The 20,183-nt window shown below is 35.1% G+C and overlaps 1 protein-coding gene across 3 annotated transcripts in view; it reads right to left on the bottom strand.

Annotated features, from left to right (window-relative positions):
• The window catches only part of Pdzd8 (PDZ domain containing 8), an 84,891-nt gene that overhangs the window by 43,475 nt on the left and 21,233 nt on the right, over positions 1–20,183 (bottom strand). For all 3 annotated transcript variants that reach the window (XM_077799140.1, XM_026384202.2, XM_077799141.1), the window contains exon 2: positions 8,224–8,346. In XM_077799140.1, coding sequence (XP_077655266.1) covers positions 8,224–8,346 — 123 coding nt within the window. The remainder of the gene's footprint in view (positions 1–8,223; positions 8,347–20,183) is intronic.

The following is a 20,183-nucleotide window of genomic DNA, read 5'->3' on the forward strand; positions in this document are numbered from 1 at the left end:
ATGGACAGTTATGGCATAATGGTACAAAGATAGGGAAAATTCAAAGACATAATCGTTTTATGAATTCTTATTTCTGACCACAGTTCATTTTTTTATAGTTCATCTTTGTGGAAGGTATTAAATATGAGCAGATAGCATGCCAACATAACATTAAAAAAAATTGGAGTTCCACATTTTAAAATAGCACTGGTTTTATGTCAGCTGGCTCCCTAATTTTCTTAAATTCTTACAATTCAGGCACCAGAGGAATTAAAACAGCTATATTTTGCCATATGAAATAGAGTAGAAGTATACAAAGAAACAAAACTATTTTCTAACATCATAACTTTAGGGAGGAAAAAAAGAGAATCTATGCAAATGCAGGACAGATGAATTCCAAAATTGGAATCTTCTGTAAAGTTTAGTCAAAAGCAACTTAATTATAGGGAAGATTCTTTAATTACACCCTAGAGAAACACAAAAGAAATGAAGAGAAAACACCACTTGGCTTTATTTTTTTAAACTGTCATGGGGAACTTAAATAGCTAACAAACACAAGCATAGTCTCAAGACTTCTATATTCTATAGATAGAATCATTTCTAAATTCACACAGAATTATAGATATAAGAGTCCTCTAACAATAATAATCAGCAACAAATCCAAGAAATTCCTTCCAGTTTTATTAACTTTGAGTGAAATGTTTCTTTATACAAATTTAAATGTCTCATGTTTAAGCTAATTTCTTCTCTCTCCTTCCATGAAGGAAAAAACTTTCAGCCTTCATCTGAATGATACTTGATTCTTTTTCTTTTCTTCTTCTTTTTTTGGGGCAGTACTAGAGATTCAACCCAGGGCCTTGCTCATGCTAGGCAAGTGCTCTATCTCTGAACTACATGCCCAGCTCTTGGTATTTCATTCTTAATTTACATTTCTAAATCATAAGACCTTGAAAAGGTAACTTATTTTAAAAATACTAACTTGCCCTTAAAAGGGCAAAAAAATTCTAAAATTTATATTCTTCTAATATAATATCAAGTTTTTAGGACAAAGTATTTTTTCTTCTGTAAGTTGAAAAGAAAAAGAAAAAAAATATGGAATAAGATAACAGAGTAAGGAATTTTGGAGTCAAACACAGATCCCAATTCCAGCTGCACATTCTTAAGCAAGTAACTTATGTATCTTGGTTCATCTATAAAATGGATATAATAATACTAATCTTATAAAAATGCTCTAAGCTAGAAACAATGAATGCAAAGTGCTTACTACAGGGACAACATATTATAGTTAACTCAGAATTATGTGTAGCCATCATGTCCTCAAATATTTAGTTCTTCCTTTCTAAAAATTAAATAAGATGTCAAAAATTAAAATAAATGCAGAAATTATAAAGAATAACCATATATTAACTACTCAAGGGGGAAAAACAAAGATTATCACTTATTCTCATTTGTTTCTGATAGAGGTTTTTTATTAAATATATTTTTTAGTTGTAGGTGGACCCAATACCTTTATTTATTTATTTATTTTTATGTGTTGCTAAGGGTCAAACCTTGCCAATGCCTCACATGTGCCAGGCTCTACCACTGAGCCACGACTCCAGCCCCCCCCATAGAGGTTTTTAAAAAACATAATACCTGGACCAAAAATAATCACATAAATTCAAACTCAATGCTAAAATAAATGAAGACTTCACAAACAAATGCAAACTAGAAATATTTTGTGGTTATAACACAGAAACCATAACCATTCTTGTAAATTAATTTCAAAATTCTGTAATATTAATATGCCAACCTACAGAAGAACTAAACATATCACTTTAAAATATGAACATAGTGCTATTTAAAGGATTAATTCTGTTTCTCCCTTCTAACAAATTTTCATCTTCAAACTGTTTCTCCTATTACATATAACAAGACAAATGATATCATTAACAAAGAATTAAATCACACTCAAACACTTCCCTTTGCCTTATAAAAACCAAAGTAAAATTATTTTTGGTTCTTGATGAATGTCAGGGGCCAAATCACCATGATAAGAGCCATTAAGTGAGTGTCTCCTATGTGCAAGGATTAATGATAATTACAATCTAGTAAGATCAATATTACCATTCTGTATTACAGATAAGGAAACATTCAGTGAGTTCAAATGCATGCCCCAGGCTAATATTTAGTAATTAAAACAAGAGATGATGAGGGTATAATTGTAAGATTCTAAAGCTTAGTGGCATGGTTTGAGTCTCCTTAAATGCCCTCAACAGAAGCACAAAAGGCAACCAAGAAAACTACAACAAAATCAAGTGACCAGTAGACAGAATGCTATTACCTCAGCAGTGAAGTGGTCAAACCTTCCATAAACTGCAATTATAGAACTGGATAAAAAGAATGTTTAAAACACACTTAAAGACAATGAAAACTTACTCATAGCAGACTTTTGAGATTAATATTTAATCTAAAAAACTTGCATCTGGAAGAAGTACAAATTGCTAGCTTGTGGTTTTTCAAGTCTAAGGGCACTATTTGACCCAAGCCCAGTTCACCTAGCTCAGAGCAAAGGCTGCAGGAAAATGGTGGTTAGTTTGGGCAACAGAAGTTTGAAGCTTTATGGGCTTCAAGTTATTAGAAGACAGAATGCAAAGCCAGCAGAGCTAACAGTAGTTGACCACATGTCCTCAATCTGGGTAGGGTCAGGAGAACTGCAAATAAATCCTCAACTCCTTGTAGTAAATATTTTTTGTGTGTTTTAAATTATTTTGTTGTTGTTGTTATAGATAGACAATATGCCTTTATTTATATTTATTTATTTTTATGTGGTGCTGAGGATCGAACCCAGCACCTCACACATGCTAGGCAAGCGCTTTGCCACTGAACTACAGCCTCAGCCCTGTAGTAAATGTTTTTTGTATCTGAATCAAAAAAAAGTCTGAAACTATTTGAGATATATTTTACAGGACTGAACAAATGAATAAAAATACTGATGCTGTTGGGAGAAGCAAACACAAAATACAAAATGGGAGAAGGACCAAGGCAAGAAAAAACCCCATGAAGATGAAATGGAGCTGGACACATCAGGTGAACTCAACAGACTTCTAATGCTACATGTACGTATGTGTAAAACATAAATGCATTTCCTAAATCTGCCTGAAGAAGAGGTCAATAAACATATGAAAGAACAGTGAACACACCCGGATCCTGGTTTCTTTCTTTTTTTTTTTTTTTTTATTTATTTTTTTAGTTGTAGATGGACACAATGCCTTTACTTTATTTTTATGTGCTGAGGATAGAACCCAGTGCCTCACCTATGCTAGGCAAGCGCTCTACCACTCCAGCTCCCCCAGATCCTGGTTTCGAAGACTTGCTTTAGTCAGCTTTCATGACACTGTGACCAATATACCTGACAAAAACAACTTAAAAATTATTAGACGCTCATAGTTTCAGAGGTTTCAGTCCAAAGTGGTCATTCCAGTGCTCTAGGCCCAAGATGAGGCACCATAATATGGGGACAGGGCCCAGTGAAGGAATGCTGCTCAGATCATGGAGAGGTCATGAAGCAGGGAGAGAGGGGAGAAGGGGCCACAGGGAAGATGCAGCTTCCAGGGCACACCTGAGAGACCCATCTTCTCCAGCCATGCCCCACAAGCCTACAGTTACCACCCAGTTAGTCTATTCAAACTAAGATAGACTGAGAAGGTTGCAGCCTTCACAATCCAATCATTTCACCTCTGAACATTGCTGCATTAACATAGGTGCTTTGGAGGACATCTCATATCCATACCATAACCACCATTTCTATTAAAAGAAACTAAGGTTCTTTGGAAACATAGTTGATACTAGGATTATGGCAGAGGGAAGATAAGATAAACATATAACTGCTTGTTACAGCAGAAAGTAATGAAGTTCTCAAAAATAAAGTTGAGGTCATGTCATAAGCATGCAGGGGCCAGCTTGAGAGGGGCTCCTACTAGCCAAATCTGGGACAATTTAGGCACTAAAATAATTAAAATGGTCCTTCTCTCATTTTGTATTTTGTATTTGCTTCTCCCAACAGCATCAGTACTTTTATTCATTTGTTCAGACAATAAGGGATTATAAACATTGAGAAAAACTGAAATTCGTGAGTCCATGATGACAACAGATTAATGAGAATAAGGCAACAAAGAATGCCAACCGCTTTATTTTATAATATTTAACATTAAAAAGTTTTTTAAAGATGTATTTTTGGAACCCAGAAAAATAACACGTTAAAAGCTGCTGAGAAAACAGAGGCTTTAGAACAGCGTAAGTGTGACTCAGTGAAGAACTGACCTTAATTAGTATCTCCTTCTATTTAAAATCAGTTCAGACACTCCGAAATATACTGCTTTGGAGTAGGGGATTCTTACACAACAAAGATTTATAGCCTTTGCTTTCATTGACTATAATCTTAATTTGTTTTAAAAAATGTTATTGGGTTAGTAAAATCAGATCCTCAAATATATCCACTACATTATTCAATGTCTTACATAAAGCTTTATGGACACATCCCTCTTAGAATGTGAAGTCAGAATTTTTTTCTCCTAAAGGACATGCATACTTTATCAGAAAATTGAATTAAGTGCTTGTGAGGTAATACAGGTTACTTAGCTTGAGTTAGCCATTTTACAATATGTATATATCTATATCTGTATCTAATATATTTCAAAACAACATGTTGTACAAAATGAACACAATTTTTCAATTAAAAATAAGTTAATTTTTAAAAAATGATAATAAGAGCTAAATAATTCATCAATTTCCTTTGTTGCCAAGGCTGTCAGAAAATTTATCTCTTTTCTATATGGTTGTTTTGATCTAATTTATCTTGTACTTAATCTCACAAGGGTATACGTTTTCTTTGAAAAACACCTCAAGTTCTTCAAGATAGAAGAGGGACTGCAGGTTAAAATTAAAAACTAATTATCTTAATAATATGATACAACACTAATGTAAAATAATAGAGCCTCTTAATAGCAGTACAACAAATATAGCAATTGAATTCATTTGTGGTTAAAAAAAGAAGCTTTAGTCAACTCAAACATACAACCATTTAGAATGATTGCTTTTTAATAAGTAAGACAAAAGCAAAATGTTGGAAGCAATATTTACAAAGAAAATTATCTTTCCACATCCAAACTACTGCTTGGGAATCTCAAAACTATATTTCAGATAATTAGAAATGAACTTCCCTTTACAGTATGAGACCCTTTAAGTTAATAAAATTCAAACTCTAATTCTCACAACAAAATATGCAAAAGAGAAGACAGTTTTGTTTAATGACCTTTTTCTTGATAAATACTGTAATGATGATCTTGAGAAATAATAACAGAAGCTATTTCAACTGCAGGCTTACCACAAGGTAGGCACTGTGGTGCAGCTGCCTATCTCTGATCAAAATTACCATCTCTAAGAGTTTCAAAAAGCACTGTGTTCTATTAACATTTCTAATTTGTTTCCACATTGGCAAAATTTACTCTCAAAACCTTACAACAGGGAAGTTCAATAAAAGTCTTCAAAGACTTTTCTGTAAGTCTGAAGTTACTTCAAAATAAAGTTAAAAAGTTCTCACTCAGAACCATTTTATTTTTATTTCAAATTGATACTTTAAAAACTGAAAGTCCTCACATGGAACTATGGCTACCTGTGGGTGAGGAGTATGATATTCCACCTTATGGATCTGGAGAAACAATTACTGAAGTTATATTCTTTGTACTTGATTCAAGTTCTAAAAAGCTTAACAAATAAAAATATGAAGCTAAAATTAATAGTAAATGATCCATATGATATAACAATTCAGATAGGTTTAAATAGGTCTTATTCAAACAGCAGAAATGTGAATATGCATGCCCAAATGCTAAAAACAAAGGAAATGCCAAGGCATGACCGCATGCTAATTCAAAACAACTTTATGGACAAATCATCTACAGAAACACCTTAATTTTAACTGGTTTGTGTTGTTTTAAAATTTTGACCATTCTATTTATTTCCAATTTTTTTTTGTATCACTAAGTAGTTATGGTTAAAACATACACACTCCTCAAGGTGTTACATATTTAACTTGTTTCCAATATGTGAAATAAGCATTGCTTTTGGTTCTTCCTCCAAAAAAGGGGCACTATTATTTGTTCTGATATTTTCTCTAGTGTCATTCTCTGCTTCAGAGATGACAATAAACCACAGAGGATGAATTTACACTCAAAATAAGACAAAAACTGAAATAATGCTTAGTAATATCTCCTCTTTAGTTGGAATCTACCTGAGAGTTCTATTTTACAGTAAAATGTGTGCTATCACCTTGACTCCATCCATCATCATCAACCTAGATCCCTCTCTCTTTACCATCAACCTTGATCCTTATAAAAACTTTTTTAAAATATTTTTTTAGATATTGATGAACCTTTAATTTTATTCATGTATTTATATGTGGTGCTGAGGATAGCACCCAATGCCTCACACATGCTAGGCAAGTGCTCTACCACTGAGCCACAACCCCAGCCCCTTGTAAGAATTTTTACTGGTTTCTCATGTATCCTTTCAGATTTATTATGCAGTTCTTTATTAAAATAAAGAGGGTTGCAACTACTCCACAAATTGTTGTGCTTTCCTTTGTACCATTTATCTCAATTCAACGAGACCTAAATAATGTCTGTCTACCCTTTCTCAAGCTCATGCAGTCTCTGATTCCTGTGGCAAGGCTTCGAGAAGTTCCACAGGAAAAGCAAAAAGATCAGTGAGCAAAGAAACACCAAAACTAGCAGTCACACAGACACGAGCTAACACACATCAATCAATCCTTCACCTCACCAGCAATACTAAGGCAAAAAAAGAACTAGTCTTTTCTAAATACCGAGCATGGTACCTAATACATCTATTTTACTATAGTTCCTTTTACAAAATATAGAGGATATTTAGTCTTTTGAGGGAGGGGGCAGGGACAGTAAAAGAATTCTTTGTCAATCACACTTTGTGACAGAATGATGCATAATAGCAATGTCACCTCAGGACTTAAATGGAAGCTTGGTACTCAGGTGCTTATTTTTATTATGGTTTGGAAATAAAAACTATAAGTACTAAGTAAATGATACAAGCAAGTGTCAGAAAAATGTAGCAGACAGAGTACATTTCACTTGGAACTATCAGGAGAGACATTAAGGCTGAACTAGGCAAGGTTGGTTTTAGGGAGCAGAGAATGGGGTAAGACAAGGAAAGAGCGAAGAGTCAACTTAAGGGGTTTTATACTTTAAAATATCTAAGCAGGGAATGGCAAACTACAGCTAGTGGTCCAAATCCAATCCACTGCTTATTTTATTTGGTTTAAAGGTTCATCAACATTTAAAAATTTTTTTTAATTCTTTTTTAAAATGTTTTAAATAGTTAAATAAATCAAAAGACATTTCATGACACATGAAAATTAAGATATTCATATATGAAGTTTTACGGCTACACAGCCATGCCATACATTCGCATGATGTCTGTGATCTACATGGCAGAGCTGGGAACTGCAACAGAGACCTCACAAAGCCTAAAATATTTACTATTGGCATTTCAGAGAAAAAATTTGTCAATCTCTTCCCTTAGGACAGCCTATTTATCTCAAATATTATAAGTGTGGGGCTGGGAAGAGGATGGTGAGAAAGAACAGAAAAAGAGACTCATAGGTGGAAGTAAGGATTTTAGTCCACATCCTAGAAGTAGTGGGGAAGTCATTAAATAAAGAGTTTTAAGGAAAATGACAACTAGATTTGTATTTTGAAAAGATCATTCTGGCTGTTATACTGGGAGCTAGAGTGTTAAAAGATAAATAAGAAAACTAGTGTAGTAAATAGTTCAAGCAAGATAAGAACTTAATTTGTGGGAGCAAAATTATTTCTGAACCCAGAAGGGTTCAAAGTCTGGCTATGCAACTTGCCAGGTTATTTCAATTCTCACAATTCTCACATTCATTATGTTACAACAGTTTTAGGTAGAGAAAGCTAAAAATATTCCAAAGTATGTACATCTAAAAAGTTTGGGAATATTACAGAATAAGTGCTCCCTTAGAATACTTTCTAAAATGTTTTATTCTTGTTATACGCTAGAAAAGACTTTTACTAAATTGTTTACTTTTACAAGTAAACAATACAACATAAATTAACAAAAACAAAAAAAGGGAATATATACAAATGCTGCTTAGGTACATTTTTCAGAGCCCTTTTTCCCCATAGTGTAGTAGTAACAAAACAAAGAACGTACCTGCTACATTCTAACAACGTAACTTTAAGACGTCCTTCAACAAGTGCCCACTGGTGTATATGGATATACTCTTCATCTTCTTCAGATTCTTGCAAGGTCTGATATGGAAAAAACGGCTTGAACCTGACAAAAGTAAAAATAAGTCTAAATTTCTAAATAACACACCACTCTAAAGTTCAAAGCACAATAACAAAACATACACATACTTTAGAAAACAATACAAAACACCTAATACTGCATGTGGTCTACAAAACAAAAGCTTATTGTATTTGCCCATAAATGGCAACAACTGGTGGCACTTTTTTTTTTTTTTCATTTATTTTGAGACAGGTCTACCTAAGTTGCTGAGGCTGGCCTTGAATTTTCAATCCTCTGGTCTCAGCCTCCCCAGTCACTGGAATTACTGGTGTGTGCCACCATGTCCATAAAATGGTACCTTCTTTATAGCACCCAGGAATTCTCACTTTTTGGTCTGCTCTCAATAAAAAGGCAGGACTCATCACTAAAAAGGAAACTCCAGAAGGAGCCAGTAGGTTTAGGTGGGGCAGGAGATTCTTTGGATCAGAGAGGAAAAGTATTCCTATAGCACAAGTTCAAAATTCAGAATGTACTGTTTTATGAAAATAATGAGATAGAAATTAGTACATGATAATAATCTCAGTAAAAATTAATAGCAGCAAGGTATTCACCAGAGTAACAAGGTAACAAGTAACCTGTCTAGTAGCTGTTTCACATGCATTATTTTATTTAATGCTCACAAACTAAGTGGTGATATTGCTTGCTCTCTTCTGCAGATGAAGAGTGAGTCTTCATCTGAGTGAAGCATTTGTTCAATTTTACACAGTGAGTGGCAAAACCAGAATTCAAGCTAGTCTGACTCCACCAAAACCCAAACTATCTCACAATTTTGTCACCCATGAATTATTTGGGCTATGTGTTCATTGTTAACCCTTATTTTTAATGGAGATACTTATGCTGAATTATATAAACTGTAGGCTTTAAAAAAACTTTTAATCTGAAATAGAACTCATACTCCCCCATTATAGCAAAGGACAAAGAAAATGAGAGAAAACTGGGCTTGAGGCCCTGTAGTTTTCAATTCACCCTAAACACTATCACTAACCATGGCATTTGCTTGTTCAGAAAGTTTTCATGACTTCCCACTGACCACAAAAGAACAGCAAGAAAAGAGCTAGGTGTGGTGATGCTATAGCCTGAAGTGCTATAGCCTATAGTCCCAGCTATTCAGGAGGCTGAGGCAGGAGTCATAAGAGTTCACAACCATCCTGGGCAACATAACACTATCCTGTTTCAAAAGAGAGAGTCCTAAGTCACTAGTTCCACATTCAAGATCCACCACAATTTTTCTAATCATATATTTACTTAAAATAAATCTTTCAATCTAGGAAGTTACATTCTATAGTTCAAAAACATTACATATTCCCGCTTTCAGGTCTTCTGTACCCACTGAAAGTTTTCCTTAGTATTCAAGGATCGTCCAGCTCCTAAGCTCTTTCTATACTTGGTTTCAGATTCTAGACCACAGCAGTCCCATCCACTGGTTTCAATTCTGTTTATCTTGCAGTCATTTAAATGGCCTAGTCTCACAATTCTCTGCACAAGTCACATACCTGACAAGGCTCCTCATACACTTAAGACTTGAGTATGTGCTAAGTTAATTATAAAAATCCAACACTGAAAATGAAATAAAACACTTGGAAAGTATTAGTAGCCCACTATAGTTTATACCAGAAAAATACTGAAGAGGGGAAATATCACCATCTATCTGAGGTGGCGACCTACGGTGGGTTCACAAAATCTGACTATTTCAATAACTTAAGGAAACGGCCAAGAAACCATGCAAAGACACAGAAGTACCTTTTCAAAATCCAGGGATGGCTCTGTAACCTTAGGGGTCAGTGGAAAGAGAGAGAGAGAGCCACTGGAATTCTTTTTTCTTATATAGGGAACACACGAGGGGAAGTTCCATGGAACATTCTATCCCAAAAAGGGCAAAGGGGTAGGATTACCAAGGAATAGGTGAGTGTAACTCAACCCCACTGGGTGACGCCCACTCCTGGAGCCACACCTTCCGAATCCAAGCAGAAGTAAAGCCCAATGTATTGTGGGGTACAATAACTGCTCAGCACCCCTTTACTCAGGACTTACAGGTGTGCACAAAGCTTCTGTCCAGAGCAGCTCCCAAATGGGAAGGGTACTGTTTTATGTCTTCCTAGTAAACAGGACTAAAGAAAAAAAAAAACTTTTTAAGAAAACAGAATTAGACACACAGACAATGCTTAGGCTTTCTCCTTTATCTGAACTAGTATAGCAAACAGAAGCCCCTTCAAAACTCCCAGCTACTACACTAATTTGCATTTGAAGTAATTTGATTCAGACAGACTGGCACCAAAGTTTTAGAGGGAAAAATATAGGAACCAAATTAATTATATTAACACAATGCTGTAATTGAGTGCTTTTAACACAAACCTTATAGCTCCTAAAGAGCATATAACCTTGTTACTCTGTAAAAAAAATTACAAATATCACTACATACACTAGCAATTTCAAATGTAGTAATCCAAGCTAATTAGCTAAAATAAAAACTGCTTTTAGAAAACTTTCCTTGTCAAGTATAAAGTTAAAATTCAATAAAAAATTTCTCACAGGGGTGTGAATTGAATGTTATATGGAATAAAGTCTAATTTGGTTAAGTAATACCTAGAGGGTTTAACTAAGAGTGTTTATGCACAAAAATATATTAAAATCAGAAAAACAAAATAAAAATAAAATAAAATCAGAAACATATTCCTTTTAAAATGAATATACTAAGCTGGGATGCAGCTCAGTGGTAGAGCACTTGCCTAGTATGTGTGAGGACCAAGCTTCAATGCCCAGTGCAGCCAAGAAAAACAACAGAATCCACACACGAATGTTTTATAAAAACACTTGGTTTTCAAAACATTTAAGTCCAAGCCTTTTAAAATATCTCAAAACCATAAGGAGTCCAAATAATTATGCAGACTTCCTGTTTCCCTTCCTTTTATCTTCCTGTCCTACCGAATTATCTTTCCTTAGTTTATCTCCTATTAGTCAAAAATGTCCATTTTCTCGCTCAAGTTCCCAGGAAACGAGCCTTCTTTACCAAGCTACCTGAACTCCTCCTACAGAAACTTAGGAATTTAACCTAGGAAAATTTATTTTCAGGGTAATAGCATGAGGAACTGTGCTGATGGGCCCCCCAGTGAAACTGGTGAAAACTATTTTAAAACAAAATACTTAACAGCCTTTGTAAGTGGTCCTAAGGGCAACAGCAAATGACGAAACTCTATTCAAGACAACGTGAAACATTTGTTAAGAAAGCCAAGTCTGTGGTATTTGAACCAAGACTACTCCCCTACCCTGCAAACTCAGGGAGGCAGAGGCTAAACTCCAGCTCTCAGTCGGAGGGCTTTCTTGAAGAATAAGACACCAGTATCTCTCATTTGCCTCCAGCTACCTGTTCCTAGTCAAGTGTGGTCAAAGGATGGGGCATCCCATAATGAGACCCTGATCATCTTTGTCCTGGCTCTTGAAGTAGTTGTTCCACAGTGGGAAAGGCAAGCCAAAAAGCTTGGCTGCCCTTCCCATTCCAATGATCACCAATTAGAGTGGGGGTGTCACCCAAAGGGAAGCTTGTCATTGTTTCTGCCCCTAGCTCTAGTGCCTTGGTTCAGATATTTTGCTGGGGGAGAAGGAGAGACAGAAACAGGTCAGATCATAAAACAGGTATCTCCAATCTCTTCCTAATAAAATGACTTTGTTTACCATACACTAAGAATTTCAAACCCATGTGGACTATCAAGTACAATGGCGACTGCAGCAAAAGGCAATGGGAGAGACTTATGGATTTAAGGAAGAGACAGCACACACTGCAGGCTGCAGAGTTTGCAGAACAGACCAGAATATGAAACAGCTGGCAGAAGCTTTCCTGGGGTGAGAACAAATATCAAACACTGACCTCAGAAACTTCCTGAAGGAGCCAAAAATTTGACTGGATTAACAAAGGAGGTATTATGATAATGTCACAATCAGTAGAGTATCAATAAAGAGGAATTACTTTAAGAAAAACAAAATAGATATTCTGGAATTGAAAAGTATAACTGAACCGGGCATGGAGGTGCATGCCTTAATCCCAGAGGCTCAGGAGGCGGAGTCAGAAGGACCTCAAGTTCAAAGCCAGCCTCAGCAACTTAGTGAAGCCCTAAGTAACTCAGTGAGACTTTGTCTCTAAATAAAATATAAAAAAGTGGCTCAGTGGTTAAGTGTCCTGAGTTCAATCCCTGGTACCAAAATGAAAAAGAAAAATAGTATAACTGAAAATTAAAAATTCACCTGAAGGATTTCCAACAGTAGATTTGAAGTGTCAGAAGAAAGAATTACTAAATTTGAAAAAAGAAGCCATGGGTGGGGGGAATAAAGAAAAATGTACTGAGCTTTAGGGAAATGTGTGATACCATTAAGCACACCTACAACCACAGAATGGTAATACCAGAAAGAGACAGGAGAACAAAATATTCCAAGAAATAAAGAGAGATAGTCAGTAGGTCCTGAGCTCCATTCATATTAAAACCTGAGAATAGTAAAATTTATAGAGTGATTGTTTAAGATTGGGGATATGTAAGAGATTAGGAGGGTAAAAGCTAAGGGTTATGAGTTTTCTTTCTGAGATGTTAAAAATGCTCTAAAATTGACTATTATGATGGTTGCACATATATTTGAATATGCTAAAATCCAGTGAATTGCAATTTTTAAATAGGTGAATTGTATGGAATATGAATTATATTTCAATAGTTATTAAAAAATAATTACTCTTGTTTCTGCTTTGATATATGTTTGGTTAGAATTATTTGATTAAATAATAAAACCATAAATGACAAAGCTCTACTTAAAATACATTAGAGCCCCCATTAAATATTATGAAAAACAAACATTTGTTGAATCCCTACCATACCAGGTGCTGACTGTAAAACACTTTATATTTATTTTAAAACTTAATCCTTAACAATGATCCCCAAACTAGGGATGTACACAGTACATAAAGGAAAGGGTCTTAGCACTTTCATACCTAGTAAATGTTAGTGCTAAAACTGAAATCTGTACTAGTGTCTGCTAAGACTTTCATAATAGAATACCATAGCCTGGGTATTCTGTTACGAAATACTCTGGGTATATTTTCTGACAGTTTTTGGAGGCTGGAAGTCTCAGATCAAGATGCAGGCAAGGTTGGTTTCTAGTGAGGATCTCTCCTTGGCTTGCAGATGGCTTCCTTCTCACCGTATCCTCTCATGGCCTTTTCTGCGTGCATATTCCTGATGTCTCTTCTTCTTAGAGGGATACCAGTTTTATTAAGTTAGATCTTATGATATCACTTAACCTTAATTATCTCCTTGAAGGTCCAATCTCAAAACACAGTCACATTGAGGAGTAAGATTTCAACAGAAGAATTTGCAAGGGACAGAAAGAGGGCACAATTCAGTCCATAACACAAATGTAACTGCAGAGCCTGGTCTACGGTCTGAGGCTGATCTGACTGCCATCCTGTTAGCTGCAGGAATATATGCTCTAGTACCAGGGAAAAGGTACTAGATGTATTGTATTATTATTATATGTATGTACTATTATGCTTGTATGTATTATTATGCTTGATCCTCACAATTACATGGTGAGGCAAGCGGGTCCCCATCACTTCCTCATTTCCCACAGACACATTAACAGGGTCAGGAAGAACAAACTGTCTGCCGAAGGATGCACTTTTTATTTTAAAAATGACATAAAAATACAGGCCCACAAAATGGGGGCCTAAGGCAAAAATGAAAAAGTGATCCAGAAAATAGTGAATCCAAGTCAGGAGAGCAATGATGTCCTAAAACCAGATGACTGATATGTGGAAAGCCAAATAAAGGAAATAAGAGAGATAAAAGAAATGAGGCGGGAGAGGGGCACTGTGAAAATTTGGTTTAAGGCAATATGATAAGAGAATAAAAAAGAATTCAAACAACTCAAGGAACATATTGCTTTTAATGATACAAAGGTTAAGAAACTAGAATATTTAAAAGGAAATGTTGAGAAGGAATTGTATGTGGACATTAAATTTATGTAGACATAAAAATGTGAATACAGAGAATAAGAAAGACTTAACTATAAGCAGAACATAAACATTATAAGTTATATAAAAATAAGGATGTAGTTCAATGAATGAACTGAAATAGTGATATAATTATATTGGGAAAAGGCAAAAAAAAAAAGGAAGGCAAGAGAAGATACTGCTTAGCTAAATCCTCATCTATCTTAGAAAGTCAATCAACAGACAAGGTCTAAAGTTGTTAAATTAAAAATAGCTATATTACATTGCTTACCGATATAGAGATAATACCATAATTTATTGAATACTCAGCATGGAAACATTTATTGAATACTTAGCATGGAAAGGCATTATATTAACGTAGTTAATTCCCACAACAATTTCATGAGATAGGTAATATTATTAACCTCCATTGTGCAAATGAGGGAGCTGAGACACAGACATTGAACAATTTGCTCTCGGATATATCGCTATTAAGTGGAAGAGTCAATCTAAGCAGTTTAGCTTCACGATCATACCCTTGATTAATGTTTCAACATTGTTGAAAAGAGAAATTACAAATAGTTGCTTCTGAAGAACATGATTCAGCACAGAAAAGTAGAGGGTTTAGGAAGTAACTAATGATTTTCATGATAAATCCTTCTGTTATATTTGGTTTTAAAATTATGGGCATTAGCTAAAACAAAGATAGACAATACTAAATGTTGAAGAGGATGTGAAACTGTTGGTGTGAGATTATTAAAATTACTTTGAAAACTGTGTAAATATCTACTTAACCTGAAGAGATACACATAGCCCATGACTCAGCAACTGTACCCCTAGTCATAACCAATAGAAACGTGCAGTGTTCATCAAGAGACGTGTAAGAACACTCATAACAACACTATCCACCATCATTGGTAGAATGGTTAGCTTGAGGTACATTCACACAGTGGAACACGCCACAGATTGGTCCCACAAATATCCTGTAGTATAAGAAGCAAGACCCCCCCCAAAAAAATACAGTATGATTCTATTAAAAAGTTTAAAACATACAAAAAAAAAAAAAGCAATGGTGTTTGAGGTCAGGAGAGTAGCTACTTTTAGGCTAGGCAAGGCAAGGCAGGAAAGGACAGGGACTAGGTGGCATACAAGGGGCTTCTTGGTTACTGATATATTCTGTTGTCACTTGTTCTGAAGGCTGGTTTCATGGGTCCATTCATATTGTCAAAATTCACTCTGTTAAACTTTTACAACTGTTATACTTTTCAGGTAATGACATATTTTAATAAAAGTTTAAGTAAATGTTTAATTTTAAAATGTATATTAGTATAGTAGAATTTTAAAATATATTTAATATTTTACACTTACAAGAGAAGCAAGCCTTCTTCTCACATATGGATCTGAGAAAATCTTTTTTAACATCTAAGATATTTTTTCAATCTAAGATGTCTTTTCAAGATTGCTCTATAAAGCACCCTGAATACCAGCTGGTGACATCTTCATCACATGGTAGCAATAAAACTGTTAGTAAACACTGCAATCTTTAGAGAAAAAGAGTTTACAACAAATCCAATAGAAAAATATGCTGTGATCTAGATCTACTCTTGATTTGTATGGGGCTTGTGTGTCCTTGCCTAAATGAGAAATCAGTTAAGAATTTTTAGCTCAAGCCGGGTACAGTGGCACACACCTATAAATCCCACCAGCTATGGAGGCTGAGGCAAGAGGAACCCAAATTCAAAGGCAACCTCAGCAACTTAGCCAGGTCTTGCAAGCAACTTAGCCAGACCCTGTGTCAAAAAAAAAAAAAAAAAAAAGGTCTGGGAATGTGATTAGGGGTTGAGTACCCCTGGGTTCAAGCCCTGGTATCCACCCCTCCCCCAACGCCCCCCAATAAAAAAAAGACAAATCCTAACACCAAGCTCCTTTATGCTTACCAAAGTTAGTCCTCCATATTATTTCTTCTGATGAACTGTATCTGTTAACCACTCTGATCCCATACCTAGCCCCGTCTGGTAAACTCCTTTTCACTCTTCAAGTTCTACTTTAAAGTAACCTACTCTCTATAACCTGTCTCCCTCCCTTCTCTACCATCTGGTAATTGCTTCCTCACTTAAGTTCTAAAATTACTTTATAAACACTTCTATTATACTACCAGTCAACCTGTTTACTGCCTGTCTCTTTCCAGTGCTCCTCAAATGGCACCTTCTTCACAATTAAATCATGAGTTGTTGAGAAAAAGAACCATATGTCATAGGCAGCACAAATAGTGGTTAAGAGCAGAATTTCAAGCCAGACTGCTTGGCTAGGGATCCTGTTGTACCATTTCCCAGCAATATGACCTTCAGAAAACTGTCTTTAACCTTCAGTTTCCCCAAATGCAAAAATTATACCTACTTCATGGTGGTAGTATAAGGAATGCATAAAATAATGAAAACCACTTAGAACCATGCCAGCAAATTCCTGTTTAATAGCAGGAATTTAAGCTGAACAATAAACAAAATGCCTCAACATGAATCGGCCATTTAATATATATCCACCAAAATAAAGATGCCATTTGATGTTAAAATGGTAAAACTGTAATTATACTACAATACTTGGATTTTTCCTGAAACTCTTTGGAAATTCCTAAAAGAAATTCCATAAAGGTTTTATTAGTCTACTTTTTATAAGAATTATGGTACATTTTTAATTTAAAGTTACTATATACATATAGTAAATAGTTGGGGGTCCTGTCCAGAAGGAACAAAAAGGAAAAAAGTTAGAAATAACCCAGATAGCTTTTAAGTCATGTGCAGTTATAATTGAGATTACTATTGACATAGAAAGAGTTCATGTCTTATCTATGGTTTTGGAGTACTCTCTGCCCCTCCCGTCCCATGATACAAAACCTTTAAACCTTTGAGAAATTAAAGTATTTTAACATATTATCATGTTATTATTTTAGCTTAAAATTTTTCATAGTGACAAACTTTCTTCCAGTAAAAGCAAATAAAACAGTGAAGTGTTTAAATAAAACAAAGGAATGCAGTTGAATCTTAAAAGATAATTTACAAAGTTAAAATAAAATATAGGAAAATGTTTAAGTTAAAAGGGGCTGGGATTGCAGCTCAGTGGTAGAGCCTGTGGAGCATGCATAAGGCACTAGGTCTGATCCCAGCACCACATAAAAATAAACAAAATAAAGGTACTGTGTCCATCTTTACAACTAAAAAAATATTAAAAAAAAAAAAAAAAAAAGGCTATGGCCAGGGCCAGGTGCAGTAGCACACACACCAGTAATACCAATGGCTCAGAATGTTAGGTAGTATCTAGCAATGAGCATTGAGATACATGGTAAGGTCATAAAGTGTTCTTCAAATTACTTTAGGATCCTTCTTTAAACTACTTTCAAAGCAGACCAGAAAGCAAAGGGTGGTAATTTGTAGAAAATAAAGAGAAGCAAAAGGAGCTAACTGGGAAAATCCATCAAGAGAAAAGGGGACTTTTAACTTTTTTTGCAGTACTGAGGATTGAACCCAGTGATATTCTACCACTGAGTTATATTCTGAGTTCTTTAAATTTATTTATTTATTTTTAAGTTTGAGACAGGGTCTTCCTGTGGATAACAGGGTCCACCCGGAGGTTGATGTGAAGTTAGGAATTATAGCTATAAGTGTGTCTCCATGTATCTAGGAAGACTTTGCACTGTAACTTCTGACCAGCTATTGACCCCAGTGCCCACATTAACATGGGACTGACTTGTAGACAAAGCCCTCCTAAGTAGGATGGCCATTATGACAATTCTGGAGAGGACCAACTAAGGTCAAATACTCTACCACCCAACATGAAGGAGGGACTGAACATATGATTGGTAAAGAGTACAGAAGGTGGTTCCCAGTTCTCCTGGTAAGCATCAAACAGTAATAAAATTTGGGGACAGCATTGTCTTTCTTATCATTCTCTGCACAGAGACAGCCCACTCTCTTTTAAGAGTACTCTCTGCTTACACCTCACTTTTACTTTATGTTCACCTCACTTTTGTTTATAATAAAGTTCTCTTGCATGGCTTTTGGTATCTGACTTTAAATTTTCTTTCACTGGAACACAAGAACAGGGGTTTGGAGTTTTAGCTCCCTGCTTTCCCGTGACAAGGAGGCTGAGACAAGAGGGTAACAAGTTCAAAGCCAGCCTCATCAATTTAGTGAGGCTCTAAACAATTAGTAAGAATCTATCTCAAAATAAAATATAAAAAGGGCTAAGGATGTGGCTGAATGGTTAAGTGTCCTGGGTTCAATCCCCAGCACAAAAGAAAAAAGAGAAAAAAAAAAAAAAAAACACCTCTGTAGGAAATCAGGATTCATTGTTGAATCTCAGAGCACTACACATTATGTTGTATAAAATGAACCAAAAGTCTATGTTTGAAAATGCCTACAGGATCAGGAAAATTTAAACACTAGATGTTTAATGAATTTGGCATTACTGTTGAAATTTATTTTAGATCTGATAAAAATTAAAATTCTTCTTCTTTAGATATACAGACTTTGTATTTGTGGATAAAATATGAGGAGATTTGCTTCAAAATAATCCAGGTGGGGAAGGGAGGTTAGAGATAAAATAAGATTGGCTGTGAGTTGACAACTGTTAAATTAGGGACAGACATCTGAAAGTTCATTTTATTACATGTTTTACCTCTGAACTATGATTTTTTTGCTAATAAAAAGTCAAAACAGTGCTGGATATGGTGGAACACACCTTTAATCCAGCAATTCAGAGGATTACCAGTTCCACGTTAGCCTCAGAAATTTAGGAAGACCCTGTCTCAAAATTTAAAAATAAATAAATAAATTTAAAGAACTGAGAATATAACTCAGTGGTAGAGTATCACTGGGTTCAATCCTCAGTACTGCAAAAAAAGTTAAAAGTCCCCACTATATAGTAATATAAAAGTATGAGCTCTATAATCTCAGAAACCTAGGTTTCAAATTGAGTAATTTATTTAATTTTTCTGACCCTATATTGATTCATTTATAACTGAAATATCACTATTATGGTATTATTATGTAGATTTGATAATATACATATAAAACATATAGTAATGTCCTGGCCCAAATTATAAGTTTAATAAATCTAATCATATTTCTTACTTTCTTCTTCAACTCTTCTTTTATAAACTGCAAAATAGTTCTCTGCCAATTGCTGACCCTTAATTTCCAGTGCTGTGTTCCACATCCATTTTAATACCTATCATCTAATCTTTGTATTTCCTCTGATTTTCTTCTCTTGGGTTTTCTATTATTTCTCCTTCACATGTCTGCTTAATCAATATTTTTTTATATTTTTTATTGGTTGTTCAAAACATCACAAAGCTCATGACATATCATCTTTCATACATTTGACTCAATTGGGTTATGAACTCCCATTTTTACCCCAAATACAAATTGCAGAATCACATCGGTTACACACTCATATTTTTACATAATGGCATATTAGTGACTGTTGTATTCTGCTACCTTTCCTATCCCCTACTATCCCCACTCCCCTCCCCACCCATAATCCCTCTCTACCTCATCTGCTGTTGTTCAATTCTCTCCCTTGTTTCCCCCGCCTTTCCCCTCACATCCTCTTCTATGTAATTTTGTGTAACATTGAGGGTCTTCTACCATTTCCATATGCTTTCCCTTCTCTCTCCCTTTCTCTCCCCCCACTCGTAGTACTCCATTGTGTATAGATGCCACATTTTTCTTAACCATTCATCTATTGAAGGGCATCTAGGTTGGTTCCACAGTCTAGCTATTGTGAATTGTGCCGCTATGATCATTGATGTGGCAGTATCCCTATAGTATGCTCTTTTAAGATCCTCAGGTAATAGTCC

The sequence above is a fragment of the Urocitellus parryii genome, chromosome 5 (assembly GCF_045843805.1).
Source record: "Urocitellus parryii isolate mUroPar1 chromosome 5, mUroPar1.hap1, whole genome shotgun sequence".
Classification (NCBI taxonomy): Eukaryota; Metazoa; Chordata; class Mammalia; order Rodentia; family Sciuridae; genus Urocitellus; species Urocitellus parryii.